The sequence below is a fragment of the Haliotis rufescens genome, unplaced genomic scaffold (assembly GCF_023055435.1).
Source record: "Haliotis rufescens isolate VD_foot unplaced genomic scaffold, xgHalRufe1.0.p SCAF_15, whole genome shotgun sequence".
Taxonomy (NCBI): domain Eukaryota; kingdom Metazoa; phylum Mollusca; class Gastropoda; order Lepetellida; family Haliotidae; genus Haliotis; species Haliotis rufescens.
In genome coordinates this window covers 5031931-5050327 of record NW_025963835.1, presented here as the reverse complement: position 1 = coordinate 5050327, position 18397 = coordinate 5031931, and the positions used below count along the sequence as shown (strand labels likewise).

Here is an 18397-nt window from a genome sequence, read left to right as displayed (position 1 = left end):
TCATGGAAATATTCATCGCAGTGTTTACAATTCACATTGTTTACAAAAAGACTGCATGTTACGGGAAATGGCGAGTGATGACGACTGCGCAACGTTTTCTTTCATGACCAACTCGTGTCAGACAAGCTGAAAAGCTTCATGCTGGTTACGGAAATGGGCGAGTGGTGACGAATGCAACGTTTTGAAGTGACGTTCCGAAAGTGTCCGATTGACGCTGAATCAAGCTCCCCACAGCGATAGCCCGTTCGCGGAGCTCTCTATACAACGAAGGTGTCACGCGCTGGGAAGGAGCTTGACGCTGAACGTTCTAGGGGAGGCAACTCATCGAGTACGGCAGAAGAGATTGTTGAGGTAAGATTGTTCTTTTAATTCATACCAAGTATCATACATGTTTAATTTAATCAGAATATGTGGATGTATTTCTTATCCAAACTGTTCTGTTGAACGGAACTTACTGAATGTCCGATTCCCCAGCTGAGCTGGTGATTCATCATTAAACAGACAACACTTAGCCACGGACACCTTATAGGGTCCAGTTACTTACATGTAGGCCTAGCTCAAGTCAGTTTTGGGAAATACATGTTGATTTGGATGTTAAGGTTAAATTGCTTAAATTACATATCATGTTTCAGAAGGCACAACAACTGGCCCAAGTGGACCCCCCTCTAAATAATAGATCATATCTATCGAAGGTGAAGCAACATCTGTCAAGTGGGCCACCTTATTAATTATTGACACCTGTCTCGGGTATTTACACCACGGAACATGCAAGTTAGTATACTCTGATTGTTCCTAAAGCATGTTATATTGTGACAAGCTTGTTTAGAGAGCATGCACAGATTTGGAAGTTTCTGGAAACTCCCCTTTTAATTGTGGTTATGAGCTGTTGTCATGGCTCTTTGTCTTCATGTCTGTCAGCATTAGACTTGAGGAAATGCTCCCACTTCAAAGAATGTAAATAATAAATAATCAAATCTGGTCTTACTTCTAGCCTTGAAAGTTCTGATCTATATTATGAAATTGTAGGCCATTTTCACTATCAAACAGCCCACTCTAAATATGGAGTGTCATACAATTTTATTATTATATCAGAACTTGGATCCCATTAAAGTAAAAGATTTGATTTTATGGAGATTGAAAGTACTCTCAGACTAGGAAACCCTTGCATGTTTCAGAGAGGTCAACATGGTGGCCCCTCCCGTCCTACGCCAACCCCCATCTTTAACCACAGGAAAAGACAGAGACAGGCTATGTTTGCTGATCCCAGCAGTAACCATAGCAACACCCCATCCATGCCTACAGCAGCCCAGGCAAGCTATCCAGGTAGCACAGTGACAAACATTTCAGTGGTATTTGCAACTCAGAATTTCAGTCATTTTGGAAATAGAGATACTTTCATCAGTTTCAGCCAAGCATTTATTATTATTATTATTTGAGGCTTGTAGGCTTGTGGTTAAAATGTTCCCTTGTCACGCCAAAGACCTGGGATTGAATCCCGATATGGGTACAATGTGTGAAGCCCATTTCTGCTGTCCCCCACCATGATATTGCTGGAATATTGCTAATGCAGCGTAAAACCATACTCACTCACTCTCTCACTCAATTTGTCAGGGCTTTATTGATAGCAAGACAATAGGCGGGAAGTTGTTGATCTATCTGTTACCTGCCTCTTTTCTTGATTAGTTTGTTTATGAATTATTAAAACAATAAGAACAATTTGTCAGTGGTCAAAATGAAATTAAAATGAGCCTCTTCAAAAAAAATCTGTTTTTGTAAGAATATGATTGGTGTGATGAGGACAAATTATTTCAAATGTTTTATTTCATTTTTGGCATTTTTGTGAAATGGGGCTCAGACAGCATATATATATAGCACTAGTTCACTGGGGAACAAAGTCACACATGCATGGCTTGGAGTACCTTTAAGCTTGGAATAGCATTGTGGCAAACTATTATGGATCAGAGAACATATCTGCCCATCTTAGTCAGACCAGGAAACAATGTGTTATATTTTTCTTTCGGGGGTGGCGTCTGTCTGGACTTGAAGGTGTGACCAGTGATGACATAAGTGAGTAGAACTCTTGTCTTGACTCCAGCTGTGACAATTCACAGGATGTAATTAGTGTTTAAATGACATTGTTTATGAACTTGTTACAAGTGCTGCTCACGAAACAGTGATGTGGAATACATAGCTGTTTGTTTTCAACATATGTTTAAGTTGGTATTTCTGCTATCCAAAATGTCTTATTGTTGGTATAAATGCGATGTTTAATAATGCATTTTTCGCATTTAATTCACGCTTGCGTTAATTTCAAGATTCACAGTATGTCTTACTTTAAAAAGAACCTGGATAAAATCATGAGTCTAAAATGCTTTGGAATAATTGAAAGGACCAGTTGTCCAAAGATTTGTGATCCAAATTTGCCTCAGATGTGCCCAAATCCAATGATCATGTGTCCAGATCATATATTTGTCTTGATTATCAGATGGTTCTTGGTTTGTAGGCACTACCCATGCTTGTGGGTTTCACCAAAGTGCTAAACATATTAGGCCTTCATAATGTAAGGTGTTCCGTACCAAATAAGGTGACTCTATGACATAGCTGAAATACTTAGTCAGTCATGGTTCAGTGACATTACTTCAACTATAATCTGAATTATCTAATTATGGGTTTTGAGTCATGGCTGGCCCAGTTGTACGCAACATTGACATTTACTGTGCACAGTTGTTCCCCTTAGTAGTGATATAATCTGATGATTTTTAGTTTGAATCCCAGATTTGCCCAGAAAATGATCTCTGCTCTCATGGGCTTCCGTGGAGTAGTAAATATACTGGATTACTTTGGGCTATCCCTTTCATTTAGCTAACATGTCGTGCCATGACTGAAATACTGTTCAAGCTACACTAACCCTATCTCACTCACCATTCATGTTTGTCTCCCAGAGTTAATGCCTGTAGGGGGGTTCCAAGCTCAAGGAAGAAGACTGCAGACCCCGTCAACAAGTGCCTATGGTGATTCTTACTCGCCTGCTCAAAAGCAGAGAAACTGTGTTTCATCAGGTGCTGGAGGTAGGAACATTGCAGGAATAGCAAGATAGGGGACAAAGTTGTAACTAATTTGGAGGATTGCCTAGCCCACACATGATTTTTTACAGGCTCTCAGGATATACCTGGGATATTGCTGACTGACATTGCGACAATATTCACTGACTTCCAATGCCTTGAAAAAGTAGGTTGTGCTCTGGTGGTTCAAAATCTCTGCATTTCATCATTTCCTGTGTTGCTTGTGGTGCCATTGCAATATTGCCAAAAGTAAGATGTTATCAGAGTTAGAAATTGGCATCCGTCCTGTAGTCCTATCATAAGGACTAGTAGAAATTTGTCATTTTTAAGGGTTTTGCTATATGTTAATAATTATCATATATAGGACTAGTGTACTTAAAATATTAGTTTCTACCGCTGGTTATATGTTTGCTTTATTTGTGGATGGCAATAGCCATTGGTTCATTATAGATATGTTTAGCAATAAAACAAAACTTTATATCTCCTTCATTACAGCTAAATGCAAAAACAAGAGTAAACTGTAATTTTGCTTCTAGGTACATTTTACTTTGAAGGGTAAAACATTTAGTAATTTTGTTTTTCCTCAAGGTGCAGGTGGTGGTAGAGGAAGTATTGCACCATCATCAGTCCCCACTCCAAGCTACCACAACAACAGCAACAACAACTACAGCAACAGCAACTACAGCAACAATAACAACATCACAAACAACACTGTGAAAGTAGGTTGGGGACACCAAGGCAGTCAGCAAGCAGTTCCACCCAAAGATCAGACAAACAGGTAAATGAGAATAATATCATTACTGCCTCTTAGAAACCTATTATGTGGGTATCGCCATTATGAAAAGATGTGTTTTCTGCCAATGGTAAAACCTGGGAAGAGGTTTTACATTTTTACCAAAACCCTGGGATGAGGTTTTTGTAAATTTAGTAAAACCTCATCCCAGGGTCTTTGTAAAAAGGTAAGACCTCCATACCAGGTCTCGCCACTGAAAGAAATACATTCCCGATACACAATGATTTTTCATCACAGGGTCTTACTTAAAGGCACATACCCGGACTTCTGCACAAAGACAACAGAAAACAACAGCCAGTAACATCCTTTAATGAAAGTTAGATGTAAAGTAGAGAGACCCTTTTTGGGATAGAACTTCCAGACTTGCCTCAGTCGTTGAGTCTACAGAGGTACCTGCAGAAGTACCTGTAGAAGTAGCCGTCTCAGTTGCGGAAGTAGTTGTCTCAGTCACTGAAGTTGGTGGTGCACAAGACACTGTCTCCGTCTTTTTAGGAATCTTCCTTCCGATAATGTCTGAAGCCTTGGACTTTAGATCGTCGCTGGTGCGTTTGTAGATGCGGACAGCACTACTCCGGTGCCCTAAAAAATATTTGTTATAGTTAATAACAACAAAGTATACAACCGTATGTTCTAAACATCTATAAAGCATTAAGCCACTTTAGAAAATATGGCTACATCAAAATACATTTTTATAGTAAAAATTAACCATTTCTATACGCTTGTTAAGAGCGTTTCATTTTATTCACAGATAATATTCGAAACAGTGATAATCATAAAATATTGGTAAAGGACTGTCCTATACATTGAACTAAACATACCAGTTTGTTCGCAAATCTTTTGTTCGCAAATCTGCTGCCCGCCACCTTTTAAATACGCCAATGGCCTAGTTTATTGTATTCGGTCTTTTTGGGAACACATACGTCCAGTTTCTTCTGAAGTTCTTCAGACAATGGAGATGCAAAACGAAAGTGAAAATCATCTGCGTCGTCACTAACATCCTTAGTTTCCACAAACTCACTTTGAGTTAGAAATAGGTCTCCGCCTTCCTCCTCGCTCGACATCTCGAACTCAACTGAGAAAGACAACCAAGTGTTCTTACCGCATGCATCGCACGTGCACGGTTCGAGTTCTTTCTATACGCTTATCCTGGCAATAGCGAGGTAGTAAATCCCTGTTATAGTGCCCTAAATGGGAGACAATTAAATTTGCAGTAATTCTAAACGTTTAACGGTTTCTAAGCCGGATAAAACACTCCTCGGTTTTGGTAGAGAATGTTAAACCTCGGGAGTCGGGAAATCTCCTCCTCCTGAGGTTTTACATTCTCTACCAAAACCTCTGAGTCGTGTTTTCTCCATTACTTAGACAGTGTTGTTTACTATGTACAATGAGTGAATTGGAAGATGTTCTTACAAGCAGAAGCATATTTAACAGGATTAGAAAATAGTTTTTCACTTGTCCACATCATTATTTGCTACAGAGTTGCCATCTACCTAATGGTAAGAGAGGTCGTCCATGGGAAAATGTAGCTAGTCTTTTCCTGTATTTGAATAGTCTCAGACTTGCAGACTTGTGTCATATTATCATGTTGATACCAGCATCATGTAAGGTCCAGGTACAAATCTTGATGGGCAGTTACATTCCTTAAGTCAGCTGATTGGCCATCTTTGTGTAATAGTCATAATGTTTAATGTCTAATAAAGTCAATTAGAAAATACAGGCAATAATAAAATAAAACTACAAATTGTCCTGGTATGTGATACCAAAAATGTTTTGTTTCTTTATTACATTTTGTTTGTACACAAGGCATATGTTTGGGCACCAACATATATTGTGTGTGTTCCAGGAGAAAGTTGGGTATCTTAAAACTGTGTTAGGTGTATTATATTGCAGTGTTAATAACAGTCACCAAATATAGCAAAGGAATATTAGCCCACCTCTCAAATTGCAACTATATGTCCCATATATGTCTTGGTCCCAACATTGGAAACTTACCTACATTCAAATATATTGTTTAATGCCTACAATGTCATATTTATATCATTTTGAAAGGACTGGTAGAGGTGGAAGTAGTTCCTTCTCCAGGAACACTCAGCAAAACTCAACCAACAGCCAACTCCAGTTCCAGGCTAACCAGCAGCCATCCAGAGGCAATTATAGCCAGCAGCCCTCCACCAGAGGCAATTATAACCAGCAACAGAACAGGAACCCAAACCCAGTAAGGGGGCAAAATCCCCAGCCCGGAGGGGGTGGTGTGTGGAATGGAGGAGCAAGCAACTGTAACTATGACCAAAGCCCTCACCAGTACAACCATCAAGCAGCTTTGGCCAGCATGGGTTATTCCAAGGGTTGGGGAGGCGTGCCACCCACGCCCACTGCACTCCAGGCTGCATCCCCTCCTCATCCTGGGAGTCTGTTGACGGATTCAAGAGGTGGTGTCCACACAGGGTTTGGTCAGGAGTTGGCCTGTACAAGTTCAAGATCAAAGGATGTTTCAAAGGTAGTCACCCTGATAAGTAATGTTTATATTTTATCAGGCAAACTTGCATGAAGGGAATATCTTCGTTAACCTCTGATTTATTGAAAGTTAGCTCCTGGGAATAGTTGTAATTTTTAACAATATATTATCATCATTCTTGAAATGAAAAGGGGCTAATTGCATGTTGAGGTTCATGGTAAGGCCACTATTTTTTACTTGCTTTACAAATCTGCTAATCGACTGTTAATCTTGTTGAAATGTTGAAAACAAATATGTCTATCCTACCGATAAGCTGATAGCATATAGTACCAAAAAAATATTTTCTAAACAATAAAGTCCATGTAATACACATAAATTTACCGAAACTTATTCTAAGAGCCAAGTCCGTACTAGTAGAATTAAAGGTTTTGGGCACTGAATAAACTTATTTATTGTAAAGTACTACTTTCTCCAGGATGTACTCAAGTCTACTGCTATCCAACACTCACTGTTCATGAGCATGACAAGTGTAGCTTGTTCACATGTATAATGAACTATTGTTGCTGCCTTGTTGCAATGTAGCCACGGCTTATTGCAATATGTTGGAGGCAGTGAAATTCCTTCTGTTAGTGTGCCAGTGACATGGTTACTACGAGGGGTGTTCATTAAAGATTTCCCCTGACCCACTTCCGATGGACCTAGTGGAATGAAACTTGGCATAGGTATTAGTCTTTCTCCACATAGGAACCACCAAGTGTTACACACTTCTCCCATCGTTTTATGCAACTATGGAGACCTCGCTTGTAAAAGCCCTTAATTTGCGTCTCAAACCAGGACTTGGCTTCAGAAATCAGTGTTTCATCATCTGTGAAACGTTTTCCCTTCAAAAATGACTTCATGGTTGGAAAGAGGTGGAAGTCAGATGGTGCAAGGTCAGGAGGGTAAGGAGGATGCGGAAGGATTTCATAGCCACAGGACCGCGCTTCTGTTTGGGCAACATGAGAGTTGTGTACTGGAGCATTGTCTTGCAGGAGACGGACACCCTTGGTCAGCATGCCACGCCAGCTTGATAGCGTCCCACCATTTCCGCAGCAGTGAAGCATAATAAGCTCCTGTAATTGTGGTACCCTTTGCCAAGAAATCCATCATCACTACTCCCTGCTGGTCCCAAAACACTGTGAGCATGACCTTGCCTGCAGAGGGTTGGACACGTGCCTTCTTTGGGGATGGTGACTCCACATGCTTCCATTGCATCGACTGAACTTTAGTCTCAGGATCATAGTGATGGACCCATGTTTCATCCTGTGTGATAAGTCTGTCAAAAAAGTTTGCCTGGTTTTTTTGGCACATGTCCAAAAGATCCTTTGAGCAATTGACTCGTTCCTGCTTTATGAAAGGTGTGAGCAACCTGGGAATCCATCCTGCAGACACCATATGCATGTTCAAATTGTCATGGATGATTTTTTCCACAGACTCTACACTGATCTTGACATCTTGTGCTAACCGGCGAACAGTTATAAGTCGGTCTGCCAAAATGGCAGTCTCCGCTTGATGGATAGTGTCCTCATCAATGGCTGAATGGGGGCGACCAGGAATGGCAGCTGTTTCCACAGATGTCCGACCACACTTGAACTGGCGATGCCAGTGTTTAACAACGTCATATGATGGGGCATCTTCCCCATAAGTTGCTTTCATTTCATCGAAAGTTTCTTTTGGTGTGCGACCTTTCAAATATACAAACCTAATCACTGCTCGGTATTCTACTGGCTCCATTGTCACACCCTACTCGATCATAACACCTGTAAAAGTGGTAAGATTAATAGTTCGGTGCTGCAAATTCAGACATAACCCATAGATACATGTATCATTACACATGTGAAATTTCAACCAAATATGATAACCCTAAGTGGTTTAGGGGAAATCTTTAATGAACACCCCACGTACCATAATGGCACTGTTAAAATAATTTTGTAGGACATCATTTATAGCCAGTGATAATTATTTCTCAAGTAATCTTGCTAAACATGCAAACTGAACTTATGGAACCAGCTTGATGCGCAGTGTAAAATGTGGATTCATAGATTGAATAGGGTGTTATTAAATTCAAGGAAAAACTGTGTATTAGTTTAGAGATGTCACAAGTCACCAATACATGATGCATTAATAATATTCACAAACAATGCAATATACTATACATATCTGTATCGATTCATAATTTAATCCTGTATTGATTCATATTTTAGTCACATGTCATTTCACACAGGAACCCATTCATTCATATTTCGTTTATCTAAGTTCAGGCACACGTTTGAGGTATTTCAAGAACAGGGCAGTTGCTAGCTATAGTTTATATAATAATAGAAAATACTTATGATGTCACTACAGTTTAATATTGAAAGTATTGATTGAAATGAGACATTTTTGTATCAAATATGATAGCAGATATTGAGGAAGTTTCAAGCCTTGTTAATAGTGCTTATGCCTAATTTTATACCTAATGGTGCAATGGCATTCACTGAGGTGTAAAATGTCTTGTTGACACTCTCCTACTACAAAGTGCACTCCTGGACATTGTTGTTAGTGCCCCATGGCACACTGGGAAACATTGTTCTACCTGTATTGCCATGTATGTTGTATCTGGAAGTACTCATCCCTGTTGTGTGATTGTGCAAATCAATTTCAGTTCCATCAGGCCTCAAGCAGCAAGCCTTCAAGACTGGCTGACACAAAGGGTAAAAACCAGGCAGGTTTGAGGGTGCTGTCTTCAAGTGTGGCCATGGTAAAGAGGTCTGCCCTGCACACTGATCAGTTGGGCCCTCACATGCTGGAAGTGTTTGGTGAGACATCCTAAAATGGATATTTTTCCAGGACAAGTCGCATGGGGATTCCAGTTTAGAATAGCTCCCCTGTAACCTATGGAGGTTTTATTAGGCAACTTAAAACTTGGGAGGTCAGGCTGAGTGACTTGGACCAGACAATCCAGTGATCAATATTTTGAACAATGATCCACGCCTTCAGGGTACGATGGATCACTATCAACCATGGTCACCATGTCTGACAAATTCTCGCCTCTTAAGGGGCTGTTGGGTAGCCTAGCGGTTATAGCGTTCGCTTGTCACGCCAAAGACACAGGTTCGATTCCCAACATTGGTACAATGTGTGAAGCCCATTTCTGGTGTCCCCGCCATGATATTGGTGGAATATTGCTAAAAGCAGCGTAAAATTACTCACTCACTCACTCACTCACTCACTCACTCACTCACTCACTCTCAAGTAACTCACTCACTCACTCACTCAAGAATTTAAGTTGTTACTTGTAGGACCATGTAGGGTGTTATGGTCAAATACAGACTAGCATTTACATTCGGTAAACAGGTATAGATTACGACACTGAGCTAAAACTCTACTTGATTTTCCGAAACTACATTCAGTTTAGTCTCCATTTTGATAATATACAAAAAGTTTTAAAATGTATTAAAGTAGTTATACTAATCTCCAGTTTCACAACAATATATATATGTACCCATTAAACTCTCATTATAAAATATTGTGTTTTGAACTTTTCATTCCTTTTGTATTATTTACAAATGTGGGGCAGTTGGGTAGCCTAGTGGTTAAAGCGTTCGCTTGTCACGCCAAAGACCCAGATTCTATTCCCAACATGCATGGGTACAATGTGTGAAGCCCATTTCTGGTGTCCTCCGCCGTGATATTGTTGGAATATTGCTAAAAGCGGCGTAAAACCCTACCCATCCACTATTTACAAATGTATTGCTATCAAATCAAGATAGCTAATGCTTCATTGACAACCACACAATATATTCAGTTTCATACTTCACTAGACTTTGACATGATATATGGTGTTTCAAAGTGGACGTGTAACTATTGACAGAAGAGAAGGCTGAATATCCACGTTGTTCAATGGGTAATCTGGTATGTGTCACCTGAGCTGAGGTTTTAAATCAATAGGCATGTATACCAAATGATAGTGTTATAACACTGTGTATAGATATACCTTTCTCAGATATTACTCTAGGATACAAATTAAATGTCTACCATCAGTCACAACAGCACTGATATTTTTTTTCACAAGTGCTGTAAGAATGATGCATGCCTATGCATTATTAGGTAGTTTATGTGGGTCAATTTCAAATACACATAAGAACAGGGAAAGTATCACATGAACCAACCAGACTGATGTACATTGCAGCAGTGTTATACAATAGTACATTCATTCTTGCAGATTTAGAAACATGGAAATTTAGCTACTTGTTTCATATTTGTAAGTGTTTTGTCCCCAGTATATATACAGAAAACATTTGAATAACTCTTTTTTAGATGCTGACCTTATTGACATGTACACTGTTGACTAACTATCAAGGTGTATCTACAGTGCAGTGGCATTAATTTCACTGAGCTTTGAAAATTAAGAGTTTGTTTGTCTTTAATATTCAAGTTTTAAATTGTGAAGAAATCAGTATGTCTATTCTTACTAAGCAACAAAATTCACATAAATTTCTGCTAAAAGCAGAGTTGATTGTAAAATTCCAACTATGTCATGAGCATATCTTTAGGAATTATTATGAAATTGTGATGACACACATCTTTGTATTATAATTTACTTATTTTCATCTAATTTTATCTAAACAAATAATAATTTGCAAACAAAAGATTATCATTAAACATGCGTAGAATTATGTTTATTGTTCTTGTTTGAGTGAGTGAGTTGGGTTTAACGCCGCTTTTAACAGTATTCCAGTTATATCGCGGCGGCGTTCTTGTTTGAAGTGGTTTTCCTGTTCATACACTAGCCAATATGGAATTTGACGAGAGGGGCACATTTCGTCTACATTTGACTTGTCCCTGAATGGCACGAGTTGGTCATGCATTGTATGATTTGGACTACATGAATGTTGTATCTTTGTTGCAGGAATTTTTTCTGCAAAATGTATACTGTATTTTTGGTGCTACATGTATGTTTTGAGACATATTGTTATTTATGATCAAATTTAAATTTTTACATACATGGCCATTTTGTCTGTATTGCATTACATATATGTTTTGCGTTGCGTGTATCATTGCATGTCATGTGTTACAGGCATCTTTTCTGCAATCTCATTAAAATCAGATCTAGGTTCACGCTGCCGCTAAACAAAGATTACATTACATCCCATTACAGGTCACATCAGAGCAAATTTTGACGACCACGGAAACGATTAACAAGAAGTCAACATCAGCCAATTAGAAAGCGGCTTTCTCCAGCTTTACAGCACTTACAAATTTTGAAAACTGAACAAACGAACATTTCGGAATGTCTAATATATGGCTGCAATTGTATGGCAGTGCTTCCCATGTTCTGTTTAACGCCTCCTCCGTTCAAATGTTTATCCCACGGAAGCGAGAGATAGACGATAATTTTGATGGAATCAGTCGTACAGACCGTAACTGTCATTCGAAATAACCCGTCTTAACGTTTTCGAGGTTGCATGATTAGAAATTACATTCACTTTCATGATCTGGTAAGCGATACTTTGAATGGTTGGATGAAAGGTCGTTCTGAAGTGACCCTTAATGGGATGTCCTCAGATCTTTGTTTAGCGATAGCGAGAACTAAGATCTGATTTTAATGAGATTGCTCTCTTCTGTGACATAGTTGTTGTCTGTTTCGCATGACAGGCATGTGTCCTTCGGTGTTGCAGGTGTGCTGGACTCAGCTGTCGTGACTGACAAGTCTGGAACAGGGAAGGAGTTTGTTCTGAGAGATGAGACTGATACAGTCCACTGCATTTTCTATGAAATTGTAAGTTTTCTTTGTCGTTTAAGCGGCACTGACCAGGGAATCTAGATGTTGCTGGCATGAGCATTGGCCCATGTCATCAGTGTGCTAGGTAAACACTCAATCCTCATTTGTGTGTTCCTAGCATAAGCATGAGGTAGTGGAACTATTCTGCCTTGGAATTCCTATAGGGTTGGTTGGATCCATCGGTGTTTGGCTGAAATCTGGTCATTGTCACAGATTGTTGAAGCTGATTGAGACAAAAAACTTTTGTGTCTTCTTGCCTTAACTTATGCAATTTCAGTAGATTTTAGTGGTAGTACAAGTCAAACCACGCTTATCCAGACACTTGCATCTTCTCAAATATTGTCTGGACAAACAAATTTCCGAAAAGCTGAATTGTCATCTGATAAGAGTTACCTCCCTTACCCAAATTTTACAGAAGCAGAAAAGACATGTTATATAATGCATATGATTTTCCTCAAGCAAATTCATATGTGCGTAGAGGTAATAACAAACTTGGTCAATAAATTTGTGATTTTTATGATAAAACATCACGCACTATGATGATTTACCATTAAATTGCATGTCCCCTACTGCTAAGCATTGTTATATATGCAATGATTGAGAAAAGACGTGTGCAGTTTCTCATAAACTAAGCTGGAAATAGCAATCAGCTGTATACACATTTTCTGCAACCAAATTTTGATAATTCTGCACACAATTCTGCAAACTTTACATTTACTGTTCATGCATTTTGTAGTGTTTGACTTTGTTTGACTTGTGGCAGGCATTTTTATGATGGATGTATCCATGGTTAGAATAGCTTACTGGAGTGAATTTGGAGATCGCTAGTGTAAACATAAGAGATCTACACTTTCAGTACGCAGTGATGCATAAGTCAGCTTCTTTTCAAAACAAAATCAGGATTTCGATTTCATTTAACCGTTCCTCAAAATGTAGAATATTAAAAAGATTGTTTGTCAATTTGTTTTTCTCTTTTTCCATATAACGTAAATGCCTCAAATAATTATTTTGAATGATTTAATTTATTCAATGCTTGATTCAAATAATGACTATTTGTTTCAATAAACCTATGCAAGTTTTACATGTTTCAAACCAGCATTTCACAGTTCTGCAAAATATTCTGCGACCGTGGAATCACAGAATACAGAAGGGACTGATTTACATGATAAAACCTACATTGTACCTGGCCTTAAACTCACTCACTCACTTGCTTTATTTACAGGATAGAAGCCTTCCTCGACTGATAAGGGGACAATGGCAGAGGTATGTTACATATGGGCTTGGACTATGTGATCACCATTAAACTCCTAGTAGCTACAGTTGTTAGAAAACAATAAGCAGGCACATGGAAAGGATGTTCCAATGTTCTTTTGTACATATTGTGCAGTTATGTTTGTGCAGTTGATTGCTTAATGGCAATTTTATGTCATGTTTAACCCAATCACTTGATCACAAACCAATTAGGATTAACAGAAATGAATGGACCAGTAATAGAAATATAGGTGTAGGTGACAATTATTGTCCAGAAACTGACAGTCAGTAATAGAACTATAGGACCAGATGTCCCATATTGCCCTGAAACAGATGGGCCAGTATTAGATATATTTGACCAGGTGTCACGTATTGCCCTGAAACTGATGGGCTAGGATTAGAAATATTGGACCAGGTGTCACGTATTGCCTTGAAACAGATGGGCCAAGAATAGATATAGGACCAGGTGTCATGCATTGCCCTGAAACAGATGGGTCAGGAATAGATAGATATATAGGACCAGGTGTCACATATTGCCCTGAAACTGATTGTGACCGATAGCATATGGGACCAGGTGTCATGTATTGCCCCGAACAGATTGGCCAGGAATAGATAGATATATAGGACCAGGTGTCACATATTCCCCTGAAATAGATGTGCCAGTAATAGAAATATAGGACCAGGTGTCACATATTGCCCTGAAACTGATTGTGAGTGATAGAATATAGGACCAGGTGTCACGTATTGCCCTGAAACAGATGGGCCAGTAATAGAAATAGTTGACCAAGCGTCACATATTGCCCTGAAAAAGATTGGCCAGTAATAGAAATATAGGACCAGGTGTCACATATTCCCCTGAAACAGATGGGCGAGTAATAGAAATATAGGACCAGGTGTCATGTATTACCCTGAAACTGATTGTGTGTAATAGAATATAGGACCAGGTGTCATGTATTGCCCTGAAACAGATGGGCCAGTAATAGAAATATTGGACCAGGTGTCATGCATTGTTCTGAAACAGATGGGCCAGGAATAGATAGATATGTAGGACCAGGTGTCACATATTTCCCTGAAACAGAAGGGCCAGTAATAGAAATATAGGACCAGGTGTCCTGCATTGCCCTGAAACTGATGGGCCAGGATTAGAAATATAGGACCAAGTGTCACATATTGCCCTGAAACCTACAGCCAGTAATAGAAATAGACCCCTGTTTTTCTACAGCATTTGTGTTTGCTATTATTGTCATATCATTTGCTGAGTCCATATTCTCTAAGTGAAAATGTATCTTTTAGACTCTTATCATGTTTATCATTGGTCAAAGTTGTTCTCAAGGTCACATTCTAATTTTGTTTATAAAGTTTGTTCACCCAAGATGTGAAGTAGCAAGGACTGTAAAACATATACTAGTATATCATCACCAGGCTAACATTATGACTGAGGTCCAGGTCAGTAATGATCACATTCTGTGTTGCCATGTTAGTTAAGGAGCTATCACTGCTTTTCTATCAACTCTAGATGTGTAGGCTCAGTGGAACACAAGAGTGGCAGACTCAAGTGTGTGTCTGTTAGGGCAGCTGGAGCTGAAGAAAAACATCTGGCCAAACTCGGTGAGCATCACATGGAACAACAGATGACCACAGGCAACAGGCGGCCCACCGAGGAGTGAACGTGTCACATGAACAGGTGTGAACATGATGTCATACATTCAAGTTTGAACAAAGTCTCTACTACAAGGCAGCTGATGCAAAACTGTGTTATTGTATTTGTAAACATTCAAATGCCTGTTAGAAAAGCAAACTCTTTCAATGAGGAATCTGAGTAGTCGTTGTCAGCACGGGTACTACAGATATGTACCCATGGTGCGTTTCTGTATACAGAAAGGTACCCTTGCCCAAATCAGAATACAGAAGGGTAGCCTAGGCTGAGTCCATTCCACTGCATTGCCCAAGCGCTTGACCGATTCCTTGAACGCTTATGTATGCGACACATCTTGAATGCCAAACTGAGGTAAAACTCAAAATGGCAGTAGGCATTCCAGCATGTTCTACAAAAACAGGCATACACAGTGATGGACATACTTTCTCTAATATTCCGCGCAGCATTATCCAGCTTTTATCAGATGAACTGGACCTACAGCATGTTTTGGTTTCGGGTTAAGTAATATTGATTTGCCAGCTGTTAGGTGTCGTGGGTATCTATGTGTATTATGATTTTGGCTAGGGTACATATCTGTGTGCAGGGATGTTCATGGCCTAAATAGCTGAAGTACCAATGCCGACAACGACCTCTTCAGCTTTTATCCATGACAGGATCACTTCATTGAACTACTAATTCTCAAAGAACTAAGTTTGCTTATTGTATAAAGGTTGTCTTTATTGAACTGCCTGAACAATACTTTGAGAAGTTTTTGTGTTTTGCCAAATTTATATAAGGATGTAAATGTCATGAGGTCAAAGTCCATGACAAGCCATGACAGTCAAAGTAGAACCATCAATGGTCACATGACATGAACAAACTACATGTACAACAGTTCCCAGTGGTCTAAGGTGATACAGTTCACTGTACAGAATTGCATCCCTTCGTCACTCCAGGATCTGCTGTGTTAGAGGGTTCCATTTGCAGATTCTCCATGATTGTGATCATTGGTCAGTCAGCATCATACACATTGGGGTTTCACAAAGGGAAAAACACCAGTACCTGAATCACTTCCGACTTCTCCCACACAAATATTGATCAAAGAAGAGTAAGCCCAACTACTCACTCACTCACTCTGTGTATAAGCAGCTCCTGGTGTTCAACTTCAGATTTTCGTTAATTACATTTTTCATTTCTGTGTTATTTGAAATAATATGTTGTATTTATTTGTAAACTGTGATGATCTTCTCTGCCAAAAACAAATATTGTCATGTCATGTGTGACTCATCACCTATTGTTATTTATTGTTATTTATTATTCACCAGATAATAAATTTGTTGTACCAAATGGTTTGGAAATGTTTTACTTTATTTATGTGACCATATATTTAGGGATGTTAAATGTACATATATTCAAAGGTTTATGGCTTATGTAAAGTCCAGATTTGCAAAAGACCAAATAATGACTAATATGACAAACTTTTGTTCTTACTTTAGAAATGTTGAAGATTCTAATCAGAGATTGGCTGGGCCTTCACATTTTTGATATGCTGCATTGCAACACAATGGGCCTCAAATGACAGCAAATTCTGCAAAATTTGCAGATATTAAAACTTTGAATTTTTTAATAATATTTGTCTCTCAAACCAAAAGGGCTGAAACATTTCTGACAATATGTAGAGGACCATAATATGGCTTGTATATATGCAGGGCATGAAAACGAAAAATTACTTGTTTTGTTTTTAAAATTAAATATTTCATTCAAATTATATACCATGCAAAAGCAGCTACTTAGACACCTCACCTTTTGTGTGATTCACTGCGATTCTTTCCAAATTCATTTTAAGCCTCCTCTACAAGCCACGTATGATGATCTTATCCTTACAAAATATAAACACATGCAAAGACCATATCCAGCCATTTGTGCAAATGTGAACATAGAAAGTAAGGTAACAGGGTAAGCGGTGCAAGGGACGTAACTCTTGATACCTTGTATGCTTTCCCACAGTACAGGACCAAGCAACTAATGACAATAAAACTCTCGGAGTGTGAAAATATGCGAAGAAGTCCGCGAAAGTCCTGCTATATCATGGCGGCATGTGAATAATCTGTGCCAGGTAAACCAGTGGTAGATAACGAGCAATTATCCACGCAGCCCAGATTGGATGGTGCGCTATCAGGAGGTTCATTCACCGTGTAACCGTCAGATCCTCATCACTGACTTCTATGTCAGGAATGAGGTACTGTTTGTTTATTTGTTGTTTAACGCCGCACTCATCAATATTCCAGCGGCGGTCTGTAAATAATCGAGTCTGGATCAGACAATCCAGTGATTGACACCATGAGCATAGATCCAGGCAATTGGGATCGATGGCATGCATCAACCAAGTCAGCGAGCCTGACCACCCGATCCCGTTAGTTGCCTCTTACGACAAGCATCGTCGCCTTTTATGGCAAGCATGGGTTGCTGAAGATCTTTTCCACCCGCATCTTCACGGGTCGAATGAGGTTATGAGAATGGAGACCTATACTTCCCCGGGATACCACCGCAATGAGGCTGCTTTCATCAGGCCGCACACCAGTGCCCTTAGGTTAATGTTGGTAAATCTAGATCGATTGTAACACTGTCTTGTGCAATGGACCACTGTCTGCAGTTACCTACGGAATGTTTATGGGTAGTCCTACAAAGCCTGAAGTGTGTAGAACGTAAAGAAAAATTAGTGCCGATATATTAAACAAGTCAGTTGGTATAATTACACTATGGATGCTTATTGTTTGTTTGTTGTTTAACGCTGCGCTCAACAACATTCGAACTATGTGACGGCGGTCTGTAAATAATCGAGTCTGGACCAGACAATCCAGTGATCGATATCACGAGCTTCCAATCCACGTAATTTAGGATTCGATGACATGCATCTACTAAGTCACCCAATCCCGTTATTCGCCTCTTACGACAAGCATAGTCGACTTTTACGGCAAGCATGGGTTGCTGGAGACCTACTCTACCCCGGATATTCAGGATTTGATTATTTATTGCAGTCCAATACGTGTTTGAGTGAGCTTTTGCGCCTTTATACCACCAACCAGGACAGGCGGAACCAAGCAAAGGCTACATTCATGTTGAGATCGAACCCGGCCCTAGCTCCGTCTGAGGACATGTGTTCCCCTTTGACATTATCTGAGCCGATAATCCTTAAAACAATCTTATGGTAGAGCACCGGCTTTGTCGCAAGGCCGGTATAACCTTGTATGATCGATAATGCATGAGGTCACCTTGGTTTAGAGTGCTGACTGGGGAGTTTACCCCATCGAAGGTCCAATGTCCAGTCCCATATATCAGTCCTTGAAATGGCTGTTTTCCAAAACCTGTTTTAGGTCAAAGCTTTACCCTGATAAGA

At 39.5% G+C, this 18397-nt stretch overlaps 1 protein-coding gene across 4 annotated transcripts; it reads left to right on the top strand.

Moving 5' to 3' along the window:
* Positions 1–606: 606 nt before the first annotated feature.
* Positions 607–16341, top strand: LOC124134980 (spermatogenesis-associated protein 22-like). 4 transcript variants are annotated; one of them, XM_048396066.1, is made up of 10 exons: positions 607–771; positions 1176–1323; positions 2047–2067; positions 2943–3068; positions 3651–3840; positions 5905–6352; positions 9003–9147; positions 12010–12110; positions 13336–13376; positions 14881–16341. In XM_048396066.1, the coding sequence occupies exons 1-10, from the start codon at positions 766–768 to the stop codon at positions 15029–15031; spliced, it is 1377 nt and encodes a 458-aa protein (XP_048252023.1). In that variant the 5' UTR covers positions 607–765; the 3' UTR covers positions 15032–16341. The 4 variants fall into 4 exon arrangements, with proteins under 4 accessions (XP_048252023.1, XP_046356070.2, XP_046356069.2 ...); XM_046500114.2 differs by having other exon boundaries at positions 608–771; positions 8994–9147; XM_046500113.2 differs by lacking the exon at positions 2047–2067 and having other exon boundaries at positions 608–771; positions 2958–3068; positions 8994–9147.
* The last annotated feature ends 2056 nt before the right edge of the window (positions 16342–18397 follow it).